We start from the raw sequence: 19,498 nt of genomic DNA on the forward strand, positions 1-19,498 counted from the left end.
TACATCCAGGGTTTTTTTTCTCCTTTAATTTTTTTGGGGACCCCCAAGTGTGTGGGGCCCTAAGCTACAGCTTGTTTCGCTTATATGTAAATCCGGCACTGCGCCAGGACAGCCGTGCCGTCGGCTCCGTCTCGCAGCCAGCCAACAGCGCGGGGGCCCCGACGGGCAGGGAGCGCGCCGGGCGCGGGTCCGCCCCGCCGTCCCTGAGTGACAGCCCCATGTGCGGACCACTATAAATAGCGGGTTCGGCGGCCGGCCGCGCGTGATTGACGGCTGCCGCGCTGCGCGGCGTCGAAGCGGACTGGGAGCCGCCCGGGACCCCGGCGCGCCCTGCCGCCGCCACCAGCTCCCCACTTTTCCCGGCCGGGAGAGACCGAGCGTCGCTCTTCGCTGCGGGGCAGATGGGCTCCAGGCGGAGGCCCCTGGGCCGCTCCTACTCGGGCAACGGCCCTTACTCGGCGTACAGCCCCGGCCAGGGCAGCGACGGCGAGGACAACGGGCCCCTGGTGGAGCACCGGCCCGAGCGGCGCAGCTATTTCCTGAGCGTGCGCCCCGAGAACAGGTACGCGCCGTCGGGGCGCGCGGGGGAAATCGGTGCCCTGGAGGGAGATGTGGGGCGCTGTTGGCATCCAGGCCCGGAGGTGGGGTGGGGTGGGGGGTCGGTGTAGGGGTAGGGGAAAGGTGGAGGCCCCCTAAGCGTTTGTGGTTACGTCGGGGGGCATTCCTGCCCGCGAGGTGACACGAAACAGATGGGCACCAAGCGCTTTTCTTTCCTGCTGGGAAGCGAATGGATGCTCGGGAGAGAGAGACTGCGGATGGTCAGAGGAAGGGCACGTCGAAAGGAGGGAGAAGGAACCTGTGGAACTCATCGCCACCAGATGTAGGGATGGGACCGCTCGCTTAGAGGGCTTGGAAAGGAGGAGAGGTGGACCGACAACCGCCGTGGCAGTCCCTCCATGGAGCCTCGACATCCAGTGGCAGCCTGTCTCATAGGATCAGGCGACCTGGGGCATGAAATCGGGGAGGGCAGTTTCCCATGCGTCTGGTTTGTGGTTCCTCTGGGTGGGGTTTGCTTCTCTGGATGCTGGACTCCAACTCCCATCAGCCCCAGTCAGCCTGGCCCGTGGACTCAGGGATAATGGGAGAGGTATTCCAGCACCCTTCCCCAGCCCTGGGCTACAGATGGACCTGATCCAGCAGGGCTCTTCTTACCTTATGTACTTATTAAAGCACCAGAGGTATTTAAATTGTGCAGATTTCAGCGTTGGGCCTTGCCTCCCTCCCCTCTCCGCATTGGAAGTATAAATGAAGGAAAAGGTGCCTTGGAGAATGTGCAAAATGCACTTTTTTCTCTCTCTCGGGACAACGCACTCACAAATCTACAGTTTTGTGGACAGTTGATAGTTCTGTGAGGCTATGAACCTCCTCATCGAGGCCGACAAAGAGATAAAGCTGATTATTTTTCGTGGGCTTTTGGGTGCCCTGGTGAACTTGGCCAATGGACCAGGAGGAGGGAGCAAGCTGTTTTATTACAGCGATTTCCTAGAGGTCTGTTTCGTTCCTTGCTGCTAGCAAAGGACCTAGCTGATCAGCGAGCGCGATGCGCCAGGCATTCTCGCTGGCCTTGAGGGATACCCAGGAGAAGAGGAAGAGGAGAATCACCTGGGAGGACAGAGAGCAACCGGGGCAAGCCAAGGCTTGCAGAGGCGACTTCTGCCTGGGCATTCGGAATTGGCTCTGCACCAGCTGCCAAATGGCTATTATTAAGCTGCGGGCCAGTAATGGAAGCTCTACGTATACAAGTAAAAGGGCTGATTTAGAGAACTCTCTCTTCCCCTCTATTTATTTTTATTAGGACTTTCAGTTTCACGCATTTCATTAATTGTACAATCATTTCAATATTTCAAAACTCAACTTCTTTACCCCTCTTTCTGCAGTTCCTTAAATTTGTTTTTTTTATATTTTCTGCATAAACAAATTAACTTAATTTACTCATATAGTCATTTACTTTACATATATAGTCTTATAAAACTGCAGGTTAATATATTAATACAGTTTATTTGTAAATATTCCATAAACCATTTTCATTCTTTTATAAAAAGTTTGTCATCTTGATTTCTTATTTTTCTGGTAAGTTTCGCCATTTCTGCATCTTCCATAAGTTTTTGTATCCATTCTTCTTTTGCTGGGACTTCTTCTTCTTTCCATTTTTGGGCAGGTAACATTCCTGCCACTGTAGTTGCATACATGAATAAATTTCTATACACTTTGGGTAGTTCTGTCCCTATAACTCCCAAGAGGAAAGCTTCAGGTCTTTTTTTTTACAAACTTTATTTTAAACATCTTTTTCAATTCATTATATATCATTTCCCAGTAAGGTATAACCTTACTACAAGACCACCACATATGATAAAAAGAACCTTCTTTATCTTTATATTTCCAGCACTTATTTGATTTGGATTTATACATTTTTGCCAATTTACTCGGTATTAGGTACCATCGATATATCATTTTCATATAATTTTCCCATGCTTCCATATCTATATTATGACCAATATCTATTGCCCAGTGTGTATCATTGGGGATTTTACTTGCTCATCATTTGTCTCCCATTCCAATAATATCTTTTACATTTTAGACAGCACTTTTACATTCCATTCCAACAGATCTCGCTCCAGTTGTGATATTTGTTCCCCAAACCCTCGCATTCTATCTTTCTTAAATACTTTGTTCAAATGTTGATATTGTATCTTCCCCTCTTTTAAAGCAAGAATTGTGTACTACTTAATCAGTGAAATAAATCTCGAAGCAGTTTTAAATAGTATGAAATATTCATTTAAAAGATAGCAATTAAAAACAGACTTTAAAAACCATTGACACAACAAAATGACCAAACTCAAGTTTTAAAAGCACGTATGCATAATAGGACTAAATGGCTGGGTTTTAGGCTTACCGAAACAAAAAAATGTATTTAGCAGGCATCACAAAGCAGTACAGTGAAGGTGTAGACAGGGATTTCCAGAGAAATCCAGTGCCACACTAAAATATTGCTTTCTTGTGAGTATGGAACATGTGGCACTTTGCAGTTCATGCTTGCATAAGAAGTCTTAGCTTAGCCATCCTCCCTTGTAGTGAGTCAACCTAATGAGTGAGCCAGTGAGTCATCCTCGTGGACTGTTGGCAACTTTTGAGATGACTGCAGTGGTTTTTGAACTTCGGAGAACACAGAAATCAATGCCAGCCCGCAGCCCTAATTTCTCATCGGTGCTGACCATTTTTCTTATGTGTAAATTTCTGAGAGTTTCTGAACTGACAACGGCACACAGTCTTGGGAACGGTGTGCTGGGTTTCCTAGTTATTGGATCAGTTGCTGAAAGAGCTGTTTTAAGACGGCAATCTCATACCAACATATGTTGGAATAAGCCACATTGACTTTTGAGTAGACGTATATAAGATTTGCCCTGTGAGGCTGTGCTCGGGACAGCAAGACTACAAACAGCACATCTGAGCAGGGATGGGGAAGCAGAATGGCAAATGGTTAAGGATGATTAGATCTGCGAGTCCTGCTCTGCCTGGAGATCGATCACCTGAGTCAATGGACATTTGGATTACAAAAATCCTGGGCAGCTTTGGCGTTTGGTGACTGAAATATACTCAGAGTCGAGTGTGGATTTCATGCTCTTTATTCAGCTCATCGTAGTGAGGAATGGAAGTTCCCCCGAAATGTCTGCTTTATATACATTATTTACACAATGGGCCCCACGTGATTGGAGGAGTTTGGATTTGATATCCCGTTTTATCAGTACCTGAAGGAGTCTCAAAGCGGCTAACATTCTCCTTTCCCTTCCTCCCTCACAACAAACACTCTGTGAGGTGAGTGAGGCTGAGAGACTTCAGAGAAGTGTGACTAGCCAAGGTCACCCAGCAGCTGCATGTGGAGGAGTGGAGACGCGAACCCGGTTCCCCAGATTACAAGTCTACCGCTCTTGACCACTACACCACATTGGCTAATTCCGGGATTCTCCTGTAAACCAATCAGGTTGCGGATTAACTTCCACCAGGAGTTGCATTGGGTGGCTCCTGCGGATCAATCAGACTGCTGCATTCTGGATCCTATTGTTCTAGGACTAATCAGACTGCTGCATTTTGGATCCTATTCAACTCAGTACATAACAGTGATTAATCAGGTGACTGCAGCTGGTGAGTCCAACCTGGAACTCTCCACATATTGTTGAACTACAACTCCCATCAGCCCGGGCAGCAGGGATGAAGTCTGGACTTTTGGCAGCAGCCTCACCCTGCAGGACAGCAGGGGGGGGGGCAATGTGGATGTTCTGCCCCAGGAGACTAATGGAACTGAATATGTTCCCAAATGCTCTGCTGGATTTCCCAGTGGATTGAGCGGGTGATCCTGTTACAGCCCTGGTCTTGCTGTGGGAGGGTGAGGCGTGGAGGGCTGTTGACATGATCCCTCACTAGACTCCTCTCTGGTGCTGCAGAGCTTGCTGTTTTCCTTGGTTTACTGAGGAAAGGTGTGGGCAGTGCAGCAGGCGGGAGGCGACTGGAACGCAGGGGGTGAAAAATTCAAGCTTCAACGAAAAGAGACGGGTGCACCAGGCTGGGCAAACTTAGCACAAGGAACTTTTCCCCTGGACACGTTTTTTGGGGAAGTAAGTCCTGCTGCAAGAGGGGCTTTCTGACCCTCAAGAAAATGCGCCTAGGGTTGCAGTTCGCGTGGCAGCGCAGGATCAAAGTTTGCTGCCGGTCAAGCCAGCTGTCTTGCGCGGCAGCGCAGAAGCACAAGATGTGCAGCACCACAGTGCCAACCAGCCAGCCAGGTGGAGATGTCAGGAGCCAACCTGCCATCCACAGATCTCCACGTGGTCCAGGTGGAGCCTTGCCGGCTGCAAAGCGTGCCTGGTGCCCGGGGAATTTTGAACCCTGAAGGTCACACCTCTTCTTTTTTTTTTAATAAATTTTATTAATTTTCCACAAATAAGAAACACAACAAAAACATAAAACACTTAAACAAACATAAATTTTGAACCCTGAAGGTCACACCTCTGCCTACCAAGCGGCAGAGAAGGTGGCAAAGAATTATTTTGCCACCTCCGTTGCATCCTCAAAGAGCCGTCCAGCAGAGCTGCTTCAGGTGGTCTGGAGGCTGGTGGTACCAGCAGTGGTGGGCGGGCCTCTGGATCACTCAGCAGCATGATAAATTCAATTTGCTTGGTGCTCTGAGGGTCATTGCACCTTCAGCTAAGGTGTTCAATGCAGTGCCTTTCCACACTCTATGGGATCCATATTGGTCTATGTTGTAGAAAGGACTCTTGCAATGATGTGACCGGCATCTTGCTCTCTTGACGCCTGCCCATCATTTGTGGTAAGAGCCAGTTGGCAGTGACAGTGGTTCACCAGATGGGCCGAGGGTGTGATTTCTATACAAAGGCTCTTAACAACTTGGGTCCAGGTGCATCCCTCCTTGATCTCTGGGTAGTTTTAGGGATTCAGGGCTCCCCATCTCCTGTGGGTGGCTTGGATGCAAGGAGACGTGTGCTCAGCATTGTGGGTCCAGTTTTGTGGATCTCCCTTCCAGTTGAGGTCAGACCAGTCTCGTTCCTGTTGAATGTCCAGCGCCAACTGAAAACTTAAAAAAACCAAAAATAAATCCAGCAGTCTTTAAAATTGGATTTTATAGTTTTAACTCATGTTTGGTCGTCTTGTAATGGGTTTGTCTGCGCAGCACTTAGAGACGACTGTGATGAAGTGGTAAAGGAATTGTTTGAATATAAATAAATGAAAATGAATGAATGATGGGAGTTGTAGTCCAACAACACCTGAAAGACACCTGGTTGGGGAACGCGGGTTTAGTCACAGAGGTGATTTGACTTTAAAATGTATGATAGCTGTATCTACTTGATGTAGATTCAGATTTCTTTTTAAGGAGGCTTTTCCCCCAGCGATGCTGCGTGACATAGGCTAGCTCAAGTTGCAAGACAAACTTGTAGATTCCAAACATGGACTGCCACACCTTCTCTGGAATCTGTTGATTCACCCCCAAGGTCTAAGATGTCTATAGATAAAGAGCTGCTTCACGTATTATGGCATTCTTCCCTAAAGGCACCCCCAATGTAGCAAATGATTTTTCAGCACTCTTGTTGACTGTCATCAGTAGCAATCAAGGGTGATGTGGCGAAGGCCTGAATTCAAATCCCCATCACCCCATATAGCTCATTGTGCAGTCTTAGGCCAGCTATAATACCCCAGCCTAACTTACCCTGCAGGGTTGTTGACGGTGCGTATGCTGCTGCGAGCTAATTGGATGAAGGGCAGGATAGTGATGCAATAAATGTTCCTACATGAAACATGTTGGGGATTTTGCTGCATAGGAAGCTCTCGGGGAAATGGTAACCTTTAGTGAGCCAGCTGACTTGTGCGGCAGCGCAGAAGCACAAGATGCTCATCTTTTGATGCACATCTTTTGTTGTGGTGCTGCCATTGCACCCAGCATCACAACGCCAGCCAGCCAGTTGCCAACCTGGCATCCAGCGATCTACCCATGGTGGCCAATGGAGCCTGTGCCAGTCACAAAACACGCCTGGTGCCTGGGGAATTTTGAACACTGGTCCCTTCCAACCCTGATTCTGTACCTCTGTGCTAACATCTGAAAGGCCACAGGCTCCCTACTTCTGGTATAGATGCTACTGAACTAGATGGTCCCACTTGCTGTAAGGCAACTTCCTCCGTTCAAGTTACCAGGACTAGGAGGGACCATTCACTGGAGGATGGAGAGACCACTTGCCAATCTGTTTGGCTTAGATGGACCAGTCTTCTGATGCATTAGAAGCCATGCTATTGCCTTTTTCTCTCTTGTAAATATGCGAAAACATGCACTGGGCCTGCCTCAACCGGTTGTGCCCCCCAATCACATGATTCCCAGATGGTCTGCATGCTTCAAAGATATTTAGGATTCAAATCCTGCTCTTCAAACTTGACAGAGAAGAGTCAACACATTGCGAAAGCACAACACTCTCTTTTCTCCAGTGCCTTTGCAGCTATGTGAACGCTCATGTTGCTGGCCACAGCAATTGTATAAATAATTATATGAATGATATTATATTGTTATTACAGTGGTACCTCGGGTTACAAACTTAATTTGTTCCGGAGGTCCGTTCTTAACCGGAAACCGTTCTTAACCTGAGGTGTGTTTTCACTAATGGGGCCTCCCGCTGCTGCCGCACTGCTAGCACACAATTTCTGTTCTCATCCTGGGGCAAAGTTCTTAAACCGAGGTACTACTTCCGGGTTAGCGGAGTCTGTAACCCGAAGTGTTTGTAACCTGAGGTACCTCTGTATTATTATTAATTGCACTACTACCCAAGAAACGGGACATGGGTGGCGCTGTGGGTTAAACCACTGAGCCTCTTGGGCTTGCTGAGGTCGGCGGTTCGAATCCCCACAACAGGGTGAGGTCCCGTTGCTCGGTCCCTGCTCCTGCCAACCTAGCAGTTTGAAAGCACACAGTAACAAGTAGATAAATAGGTACCACTCCGGTGGGAAGGTAAACGGTGTTTCCGTGCGCTGCTCTGGTTTCACGAGAAGCAGCCCGGAAAAACTGTCTGCGGAAGCAGACAAACGCGGGCTCATTCAGCCTGTAAAGCGAGATGAGCGCTGCAACCCCAGAGTCATTCGCGACTGGACTTAATTGTCAGGGGTCCCTTTACCTTTACTACCCAAGAACATTTGTGGGCATCCCCTTTGAGCTTCTCTCAGGCTGAGGATTACTTTTTGGTGTGGAAGAGAAATATCTGTAATGGAGATGAGCTTTTTGGCTTTTTTAAAAAGACATTTGCATTGCAAACAGATTGACCCAGACCCACTTTAATAATAATAATTTATTATTTATACCCTGCCCATCTGGCTGGGTTTCCCCAGCCACTCTGGGTGGCTTCCAACAAAACACTAAAATACAATAACCTATTAAACATTAAAAGCTTCCCTGAACAGGGTTGCCTACAGATGTCTTCTAAAAGTTTGGTAGTTATTCTTCTCTTTGACATCTGGTGGGAGGGCGTTCCACAGGGCGGGTGCCACTACCGAGAAGGCCCTCTGTCTGGTTCCCTGTAACTTGGCTTCTCGCAGCGAGGGAACCACCAGAAGGCCCTCGGCGCTGGACCTCAGTGTCCGGGCAGAACGATGGAGGTGGAGACACTCCTTCAGGTATACTGGACCGAGGCCGTTTAGAGAGAGCCAGTGTGGTGTAGTGGTTAAGAGCGATAGACTCGTAATCTGGGGAACCGGGTTCGCATCTCCGCTCGTCCACATGCAGCTGCTGGGTGACCTTGGGCCGGTCACACTTCTCTGAAGTCTCTCAGCCTCACTGACCTCACAGAGTGTTTGTTGTGGGGGAGGAAGGGAAAGGAGAATGTTAGCCGCTTTGAGACTCCTTGGGGTAGTGATAAAGCAGGATATCAAAGCCAAACTCCTCCTCTTCTTCTTTTAGGGCTTTAAAGGTCAACACCAACACTTTGAATTATGCTTGGAAACGTACTGGGAGCCAGTGTAGGTCTTTAAGCTTTGCCCCGTGCAGTGGTGATGCTCCAGGGTTGTTGTGTAGAATGTCTCTTGTGTCAGCCCCCTGGCTCTCAGCTCCCTGCAAGGCTCTCCTTGGAGTCGCTCTCTCTGGCTCCTCCACTTGCACTTTCCATGTTGTGAACTGGGAATGTGGTGGCTTGTCCACTAAGTGGTCCTGTTTCAAAGGACTAAAGGGACAGGCTTGTTTCCCCAAAGCTTTAGCTAGCTGAAATAGCGTGAATTGTGTCATGGGGCCGAATGAGACATGATGTTGGACATGAAATTTGGCGTTGTGATGTTCCACCAGTGCTTGCAATGATCTAATTCAGTTTAACCAATTTGATGAATTAATTCGAAAATCTCAAAATTACGATATACCTGCAATGAGTTCCTACAATTCCCAGGTGAACTGAACATGAATTAATTTCCATTTGCTGTGGCACTTTGGGTGATATTTAATCCAATCCAATTTGAATTTTAATCGAATACTAGATAGATGCACAGATAAATAGTTGGTAGATAGGGATTTCATCACACCTCGCTGTGTATGATTGTGGCCATTGCAATTACAATTTTTAGCTGTCTGAAAAGTGGCTCTGCTGTTTTGGCTTGAATATCATAATGGTTGGGGACATGAAACAGAACAGTTGTTCACAATATGTACCCGTTTGCATTCTGTGATGCTTTCTTGGTCTTCTTAAGTATATTTTGCACTTTAGCAAAGCAGCTGGTACATTTCTGAAGGCAGAAGAAAAAAACGCGGAGGACCACATGACAGAACTGTGAATTGAACTGAAATGGAACTTGTTCCTTTTTGAACTTGACCTGGAAAAAATGCTTTAAAAAATAAACGTTCAAAGCACTGAGTTCCATTTTCCTTTGGGGAAGGGGGGCGAGCTGGGTTGGGACTGCGGCTTGGGAAAGCGGGGCTTTAACCCTTTGGGCCCAATACAGGCCTGAGCAGACACCCCCCCCCCCCGTTTGCAATGGGGGAAAAGCTCCTATCGACACCGGTGGGGGCTTTACTCTCAGCCTGTCCCCCCCCCCCGATTTCAGTCGAAATCTCAGTGGGGAAAGGCTTACAACCTCCCTCCTCCACGCCACAGCCCTGATCAAGATCGGCGCCTGCTTCCTGTGCCAGCTCTTGGTTGAAGAAAAATGAAATACGCAATGCCAGACCACACGGCAAATGTCATGTCTACTTTGGCCTTTCGAAATGGGGACAGTCACGCTGCAACAGTCACGCTGCAACAGTGGGTGATTCAAAGCAGGGAAGGGATGGGCAGAGCAGAGGGGCTCAACTCCCCTGCTCACTGGTTTTGCTCCTGCAACCACTTCTTCCCAGCTGCGTCTTCCTTTGAGCCAGGTTTACACTGGGTCTCTGAGCCCAGACAGGGAAAACAACATCTGGAGTGGTGGAGGTTGGCGATAGGTATGTATTTATTGACAGCTGGAATGGGGAATTTGTACCCTCCAGATGTGGTTGGGCTTCCAGCCCCCATCATCCCTTGTCTGGTCAATGGGGAGAGTTAAGTCCCCAGCCCGTGGTCACACTCTGACCTTCAAGGCAGAAGGGGGGTTTCAAACCTGAGTTTCCTCAGTCCTAGTCCATGACACCACACTGGCTCTTAATAGAGGAGAGGACAGCAACTGGAAGCATTTGTGACCCATCTTCTACAGATTTGTATCAGACTTTCTGGTAGAGGTGACAATCAGATGATGATGATTATTTTATTTTCAATTTTATTCATTTCAGTAATTTTACAATCATTTCAATATTTCAAAACTCGACTTCCTTCCCCCTCTTTCTGCACTTCCTTAAATTTATTTTTAATATTTTCTGCATATCCAAGATAACTTAATTTGTTCATTTATTCATCTACTTTAAATACGGTATATACTCCTATAAAACTGCCGTTTATTACAATAATCCTTCAATTTTCTTATATGTTTAAAGTTTGTAAGTATTCCATAAACCATTTCCATTCTTTTATAAAAAGTTCGTCATCTTGATTTCTTATTTTTCTGGTAAGTTTAGCTATTTCTGCATATTCCATAAGTTTTATATCCATTCTTCTTTCGCTGGGACTTCTTCTTTTCATTTTTGGGCAGGTAACATTCTTGCCACTGTAGTCACATACATAAATATTTCTAAATAGTTTGGGTAGTTCTGTCCCTATAATTCCCAAAAGGAAGGCTTCTGGTTTCCCCCCCACAAACTTTATTTTAAACATATTTTCCAGTTCATTGTATATCATTTCCCAGTAAGTTTTAACCTTACTACAAGACCACCACATATGATTTAAAAAAAAACATTCTTTCTCTTTACATTTCCAACATTTATTTGATTTGGATTTATACATTTTTGCCAATTTACTCGGTGTTAGGTACCATCAATACATCATTTTCAAATAATTTTCTCTTAGATTGTAACATGTTGTAAATGTTTTATCCGTATTCCACAATCGTTCCCATGCTTCTATATCTATGTTATGACCAATATCTATTGCCCAGTGTATCAATGAGGATTTTACTCGCTCATATTATAGAGCTGCAGTCTGGAGGCAGGCTGGGACCAGTCATGTAAGTAGCTAAGGTAAGGTGGGATGGTCATTTGAGAGCAGCTCAGTAGCTCAGAGATGGGGAACATGTGATACCCCCCTCCTAGATGTGAGAATCCAACTGCCTTCACCCTGGACTATTGGCCATGAAGGCTAGAACTGGTGTGAGTTGATGTTCACCAACAATCTGGAGGCAAAACAGGTTCCCTGGTCTCTTCTGCACCTGAACAACGAACGACGCTAACTGAAGAAGCAGGTCAACACTGGAAACTTTATATCACCAAATGAAACCCAATTAGCCCCTTGTATCACCTGACTCCTTCAACCCACGCTGTGTCCCATGTGCCATGGTGGCACTTCTCCAGGGGATGGACTTCTGGAACCACCTTAATAAATGAGCTAATAACGACGGCTCTATTGCAAGGAGACGTTATTGTCTGGAATGGCTCGCAAGCAGGGCTGTTAGGGAGGTGAACAGCTGACTAAGAAAGAGCGGGGCTATTTATATATAGCTGCTTTCTGGAATGCTTTCGTGCTCCAGCTGAGCTACCACCAGATCCTGCTCAAACAGGTCTCTGGTTTCCCCGAGAGGTATGTCGACACCTTGGGGTCAAGTTGTGCAGAGGTCACCCAGCCCGGCCGGTGTGCAGTCCCTGGTGGCTCTCTCCTGGGTGAATCCAGCACCGTTTACTCTCCTGCAGTGCTGAGGAAATGGGGCCTGGAACCCAGTCCCATCCTCATCCTTCACAGTGGAGAAGGTGGGCTGCCAATCCGCTGCCCCGAATCTCATTCTGACAACTGTGCCAGCCCTCGCTGCTTTGTGCCCACAACCGTGCGATGCCTGCCTAACACTTCCAAGTGGCATTGGGGGGATATACAGAACTGCCCTTGCTTTTCTCCCCTGCTGTTAACGACCCTTTTCATTCATAGCCTTTGGTTGCAATTTACAGCGTCGTGTGTTTATACTGGCAGGCGGTAGAAGGCAGCTGAATTTTATTAATAGTCTCTTGACTCGTGTTGCGAGGACTCATTTAATACATCCCAATAACTGTTGTTTTGAGCTCCCTTTTATGCTTTCTTATTATTACTTATTATTACTCTTAAATTCTAATTATTTTGTTTGCTGTCTCTGCTTAGCTTATCAGCCAGCCGGTTATCTCCCTCCAGCTTTGGAAGGTAAATGATATTGTATTAGTCTTGTCTGACTGCACACTTCCGGGGTCAAGAAGACTGTCTGTGCAACTCACCCACTGAGATCAGGGGTACTAACCGCACTGACAATGCTGCCTCGATCCTGCATGCTTATGCTTGCTTGTACTGAAGAAACTCCGCAAAGGTGTGTGGAATACACAACGGGATAGTTTTAAAGAAGGAGGATGCTGTTCCCCCACTCTGGGATGCTTTTGTTATTTGGTTCAAGTCAGCTCCCTCGAACCTGGTGCCTTCTCACTGGAGGCGGGCCCCATAGCACTGCCCCACCAACCACAGTCTGCCCTCAGCCAGCCCCCACCTGCCTGTCTTCTTTCTTACAGCCAATCAGGCGGTGGCTGTGCCTACTGTTGGTCTCCCTCCCTTCCACCCTACTGGTCCAAATGGGCACCACCCAACATTATTCCAGATGTTTGGAACTACGAGACGCACCAGCGCTGCTGGCAGTCATTGTCCGCAACATTTAGAGGGAACCAGGTTGGGAGAGGCTGGCTTTAATAAGTTGCGTTTGCTTTGTGAAATGGTTTGACAAAGGTTATGGAAGGCTACCTGGCTTTTCCAGACTTGTCATCACTCGCTGAGGAGCAGGCACCAAATCTCCTGAATATGGCTATTGGCAATGCTTCAGCGTTGGACGAGGGGCCTGCTAGAATAGCAGAGAGTTTGATTTTATAGGGGAGGGAGAAACTTCTCCTTTGTGAATAAAATGACCCATCTTCTTCAGATTCCTTCCTGTCCCAACAGGAGAAGGAGAGATGAGTAAATTCCAAGCTAGATGAGATGTACATTAGTCTGAGGACTGCTTCTCTTTTACAAAGCACCTTGAGGAAGGGGCAATTTGGAGTGGGGAGGGGATGCTGAACCCTTTTCCTGCCAGACCACTTTCCTCCTGAAACTCTCTCTACTGTGGGGTTCCTGAAAGATAAAAATGAGTTTGGAGACATGCAACAAGGTTGGGGAGTGCGTTTGTAGAGACAGAGATCCATGGCGGAAAAGGGCTGGAAGGGAAAGTGTTAAGCCAGGCATAGGCGAACTTGGCCCTCCAGATCTTTTGGGACTACAACTCCCATCATCCCTGACCACTGGTCCTGTTAGCTAGGGATGATGGGAGTTGTAGTCCCAAAACATCTGGAGGGCCGAGTTTGCCCATGCCTGTGTTAAGCACACCCTCAACTCTTTACCACCCCTTTCTAGAAAAATAGGAAGATTTCCTCCAACAGATTAGAATATCTGTTCATCTAACTTAGTGACCTGCACTACAACTGGCAGCAGTTCTTACAGGGTCTCAGGTGGAGGTTTTGCCCCTTTCCTGCAATCTGATCCTTTTACTCAGAGATGCTAGGGATTGACCCTGGGATCTTCTGCATGCAAGCATGCGCTCTGCCACCAAGCTGTGGGCCATCTCCTAAAAGGGGCTTTACAAGGGAGAAGCAGCTCTCTGACGGCGTATATTAAAATTTGGCTCTTATGCTGTGTTAAAGACAGGGAGGTTTCATGATTTAAATGCATTTAAGAAAAACTTCAGCGGTCCACACACTTCCTGATCTGCCATGGTTTGCACTGGACGTGTTTGTGTGTCTGTGTCTTTGCACAAAATCTTGAACCTTATTAAGGTAATAGACATTTTTGCACCATGGAGCTGGATCGAAATCATTCCTTGTTGTCCATCCTGCCTGCCACGGTAAATTTGCACCATCCCATCCATGCACCAATTTACCTAGACTTTCTGCTGATTTTCTTTAAACACAAGGTGAGCCTGATTGCAACCCCCCCCCCCCAATCTCCCTTGCTTCCTCCCACCTTTCCTTCCAGCAAACTGATTGGACTCAGTATATAAACGCACAAGAGCAGTCATGCAATTCAGCAAAGCTCCAGGCTGCAATTTGCGATGGAAATGTCCTGGGGAAATGTCCTAGGCTGGAACCAAGGAAGGAAGTGGGGATGGGGAAAACATGCACACGAAACAGTGATGAAGCGTGTGGTGTGGCTGCACCCCAAGAGCATTCTCCATTGGTCTCCGTAGTTTTGCGCATACCAAATTGCATGGGAATCTGATACTGGATGAAGAATGTGGATCCCTGAGAAGCTTGTGTGGCTTATCTTTTCCTCCTCAAAGCAAATATTTAGCCCTCAAGCTTGTTGTGGGGGCTTGAAAAATATTTTGAATTCTTGGCCACCGGCATCAGATTTCTAGGGGGCTTGGATTTTTTTCTTTCTTTCCAGCTTTTCTGGCTTAGCTGTTTGTGACCTGCATTCTCAACAATCAGTCTCTCTTTCCAGGAAACTCCAGGAATCATAGCTCTGCAAAGGGTCTCCCAAGAACTCTCGACACCCTTAAAAAACCACAGTCCCAAAGATTCTTTGGGGGAAGTTGTGACTGTTTAAAGTGGTATAATACTGCTTTAAATGTATAGTGCAGATGGTGCATTAGATGCCATGGCTGCTTGAACTGCAGCTGTTTCATAGTTCCATAATAGCCATGGGGAGAAATAGGTGTTGTCCCCCCCAGTTCCCTGGGGAGCAACTTAGGAACCAGTGTGATACTTTTCTCAACAGCACAGGTGACTGAAGCAGTGAATGGGGAGGAGATAATATTAACATGTACCTCGGCTAATAATAATAATAATAATAATAATAATAATAATAATAATTTATACCCCACCCATCTGGCTGAGTCTCCCCAGCCACTCTGGGCGGCTCCCAATCAAATGTTAAAAACAGTACAGCAATAAAGCGAGATGAGCACTGCAACCCCAGAGTCGGTCACGACTGGACCTAATGGTCAGGGGTCCCGTTACCTTTACCTTACCTCTTTAGAAGGGACACGGGTGGTGCTGTGGTCTAAACCACAGAGCCTATGGCTTGCTGATCTGAAGGATGGCGGTTCGAATCCCCACGGCGGGGTGAGCTCCTGTTGCTCGGTCCCTGCTCCTGCCAACCTAGCAGTTCGAAAGCGCTCCAAAGTGTAAGTAGATAAATAGGTACTCCAGCGGGAAGGTAAACGGCATTTCTGTGCGCTGCTCTGGTTTCGCCAGAAGCGGCTTAGTCATGCTGGCCACATGACCCAGAAGCTGTCTGCAGACAAACGTCGGCTCCCTCAGCCAGTAAAGCGAGATGAGCGCTGCAACCCCAGAGTCGTTCGAGACTGGACTTAACTGTCAGGGGTCCTTTACCTTTACCTTTTACTCTTTAGATGCAATTAAGTCTTTCTAACTGGGGGCCAAAAGTAGACCTGGCATTCGCTTTCCACTTAATTATTTTTTCAATGCAAATAGCAGATCAGCGGGAGGCATATTGTAGAGATGGAGCTGGGGAGAGGGTTAACCCTTTCCCTTCTATGCATGGACCCAAAGATAACCCCACCTCTAATTCCGGTATTTACTTTGGGGGAGGACCCCGCCCCCAATTCACTGTACACTTACCAGTTGGAGTCAGGTCTGCTGAAATCCCTTAGACCAGTCTTCCTCAGACTTGGATCCCCAGCTGTGGTTGGACTACAAGTCCCATCATCCCTAGGTAGCAGGATCAGTGGTCAGAGATGTTGGGATCTGTAGTCCAACAACAGTGGGGGACCCAAGTTTGAGAAGCACTGCATTAGATTGACTTCTCTGAATAAATATGTCTAGCATCGCACCACTGCATGCCTCTTTTCAATAGACAGAAGAAGAATTCACAGACGGGACACTGTTTGATGGCTTGAAGTGCATCCACAGATCTTTGTCAAACATGTGGACATACCTCTGAGTTAATTCATGGACGTGCCCACATGATATGTGTTGTCTAATATGTTGGTGCAGAAACAGTTGCATGTCCTCTTGATCCTCCGAGACCCATGAAGAGGTCCAGGATCAAAAGTATTTTGGGTGTAAAATCACAGAGGCATGGGTGTGGTTAGGACATGTGTGCCCATCAGGTGACTGCCAGGGCATGTCTGAATATAAAAACTATGGTTCATTCTAGCCCTCCAGCCTTTCCCCCCAGAGATGGATGTTGCAAAGAGAGGCAACAGCAGAACTCTGGCCCATGTTGATAACGTGGATGACTCCCCATGCTATAATTCCAATGGGTTAGGGTTATGCCTCATCAGAATAGACCCAATTAAATGGATGGACATGACTAAGACCTTTCGACTAAAACTAAAAGTGTGGGGTCCCACGCACACTGTATATTCGAAGCACATCAGTTCTCCCACGGAATCATGGGAATGGTAGTTTGCCTCTCACAGGGCTACAATTCCCAGGATTCTTTGCAAGGGGGAATGATGTGCTTCAAGTGTATGGTGCGTACAGAGCCTAGGTGGACCAGTGGTTGGACTTGGGCAGCATGTGCAACATATATTCAAAGCACACATACCTTCCCAAGAATCCTGGGAACTGTAGTTTGTTCAGGGTTCTTGGAATTGTAGCTCTGTGTGTGATAAACTAGTACCCAGGCTGCTTCTTTGGGGGGGGGGGGCAGGGGGATGTGCTTTAAGTGTGCTTTAAATGTATGGCATGTAACCTTAGTCTGATGCGACCCAATCATTGTTTGATAACCAATGGGAGCAGTTTCATGATCAGTTTTCCCAGAGCCATGCCTCTTTTAACTCGGCCAGCAGTTTCTCAGTGGGAGTCAAACTGGGATGTGAGGCTGCTTCGTAAGGTAGATCCTTGTGAGCCGGGAGGGCGGTGGGGCGGGGGGGACAAGGGCACAGAATGCCTTCGCAGTTCTTCGTCACGTACCTCGACCGTGTTCTAATATTATTCCTTGAATTGCTTCTAGGAGCACCTTCTGTGCGATCATTGCTCAGCTGACCGAGGAAACCCAGCCCCTTTTTGAAACCACTCTCAAGTCGTACGCCGTCTCTGAGGATGCAGATGCCAAGTTCACCTGCATCGTGACAGGTACGTTAGCACACTGGGGGGAGTGTTTGCTTCTTGTTCAGCAGCAAGATGCAGGGATTCAGATAAAATGCAATGGCTGTTGTTGCTTAATTAAATTTGTATACCGCCCTTCAGCCATAGACCTCAGAGCGGTCCACGACATAAAATGACAATATAAAGGTAAAAGGTAAAGGGACCCCTGACCATTAGGTCCAGTCGTGAATGACTCTGGGGTTGCGGCGCTCATCTCGCTTTATTGGCCGAGGGAGCCGGCGTACAGCTTCCGGGTCATGTGGCCAGCATGACTAAGCCACTTCTGGCAAACCAGAGCAGCACATGGAAATGCTGTTTACCTTCCCGCCAGAGCGGTACCTATTTATCTACTTGCACTTTGACGTGCTTTTGAACTGCTAGGTTGGCAGGAGCAGGGACCGAACAATGGGAGCTCACCCCGTCATGGGGATTTGAACCACCAACCTTCTGATCGGCAAGCCCTAGGCTCTGTAGTTTAACCCACAGCGCCACCCACGTCCCTAAATGACAATATAAAAACCAAAAAATACATAGTAAAAATATGAACAAGATCAAACGAATAATCTCCGCTCCCATAACACCTTTAAAAGGGCATTGGATGTCAATCAGCCAAAGGCCTGGTTGTAGAAGAACGTTTTCACCTGGCGCCTAAAGGTGTACAATAAAGGTGCCAGGTGAGTCTCTCTGGGGAGAGCATTCCACAAATGGCGAGCCTCAGAGGATGATCTCAGGGTCTGGATAGGTTCATATGGAGAGAGACAGTCCTTGAGGCATTGCGGTCCTGAGCCCTTTAAGGTTTTATAGGTCAAGACCAGTACTTTGAAGTGGGCCTGGAAACTTATTGGCACACCCTGCAGTTGGGCCAGGATTGGCATTATTTGCTCAAACCTTCTTGCCCTGGGGAACAACCTGGCTGCCAAATTCAGCACTCTTTCTCTCTCTCTTTCTCAGGGTCCTGCTGATGGTGGCAGACGTGTTCGTGTGTCTGCCCCATTTGTGCATGATGTCAGATCTAAAATTAGCACTGAATAAACCAGAATATTTGCAGCACAAAAAGTTACAAGGGTTTAGCAGGAAATTACAGGGCATGCACCAATTGGAAACAAAGCGGTATGACCACCCCAAAACCTTTTGTAAGCACAAAAAGACAACTGAAGTTTTGGGAACTTGCCTGTTTTGGGAAGTTTTTTATGTTTGATGCTGTATTGTTTTTAATATTCCCTTGGAAGCCACCCAGAGTGACTGGGGAAACCCAGCCAGATGGGCGGGGTATAAATAACAAATTATTATTATGAAAGAAATAATGTCTGGAGGCTCTCCCAGTTCAACCCTGAGAGTTTTTTATCCGTTACCAGGATCTGTTCTCTTAAAAGTCTTAAGAGATAATCACCCAGCAAGTGACTTAGTCACTTGCCTAAAGAGCTTGTGGTACTATCCAGTTCCAGTCAGTTTCCTAGCTCTGGGTGCAAGAACACCTCACAGCCAGTTCTCTCAATCTCAAATGTTTGCTTCTGTCTCCCAAACACTGTGGCGGAATCTCTTAGAGGCGCTTCAGTTTTCTCTTGAGAGACCAAGATAAATAGTTGCAGGCTGGAGCCCTTCTTCTGATAACAGGCCGGATCTGTGCGCTTGTGACACCTTCTTTCATGGCTTGGAATAATGCGCAAGGGTGTTTTTGTTTTTTTAATCCCCTTCCAAGTGGCTGAATTCCTAAACCTGGTAGTTGCAGCAGAGAGTTGATGCCTCCTGCTACTTGCATTTGAACCACACTTTTTTGCTATTTAGACACCCTGAAACAAGCACAGCACCATTCTTTCCCTCCAGCCATTTTTTCATCTTAGGGCACTTCCAGATGAGCTGTTTATTGGGCATAAATCCTGATTGGTTTGCAGGGAGATTGACTTGCTATTTAATGAGCATTCGTTCTGATTTGTTGGTGGGGCGGGGATGACCGCCGAAGAAAGTATTATCCCACACTTCCCAGGGAATTTCCCCATCACCTGTCTTAAAAAGTCTGATCTTTGGTTCATAAGGCCTCTCAATCAACTGTAATTGTCCAACCTGAATTTGAGACTGTGTCTCGGCCAAAAATAGGGATTGTAAGGATGGGTAGTCTTTGAGAGGAACCTCTCTAGTTTCAAAAAACAATCCCAAACCCTTTTAAAATCACACTTTTGCAAATGGTAAAAATTTCTCCCAAATAGTGAAATAGATTTGCACAGATTACTCCGCACCTAGATTTCCTTAACACTTGCATTT

At 47.1% G+C, this 19,498-nt stretch overlaps 1 protein-coding gene across 2 annotated transcripts in view; it reads left to right on the plus strand.

The window, feature by feature from the left end:
- Positions 1-274: 274 nt before the first annotated feature.
- The window catches only part of ALPK3 (alpha kinase 3), a 76,957-nt gene continuing 57,733 nt past the window's right edge, over positions 275-19,498 (plus strand). The window contains exons 1-3 of one of the 2 annotated variants that reach the window (XM_028707135.2): positions 275-562; positions 12,273-12,311; positions 17,106-17,227. In XM_028707135.2, the coding sequence (XP_028562968.2) occupies positions 402-562; positions 12,273-12,311; positions 17,106-17,227 (322 nt within the window). In that variant the 5' untranslated portion in view covers positions 275-401. The remainder of the gene's footprint in view (positions 563-12,272; positions 12,312-17,105; positions 17,228-19,498) is intronic. The other variant, XM_028707136.2, reaches the window with a different exon arrangement.

The sequence above is a fragment of the Podarcis muralis genome, chromosome 14, assembly GCF_964188315.1.
Source record: "Podarcis muralis chromosome 14, rPodMur119.hap1.1, whole genome shotgun sequence".
Classification (NCBI taxonomy): Eukaryota; Metazoa; Chordata; class Lepidosauria; order Squamata; family Lacertidae; genus Podarcis; species Podarcis muralis.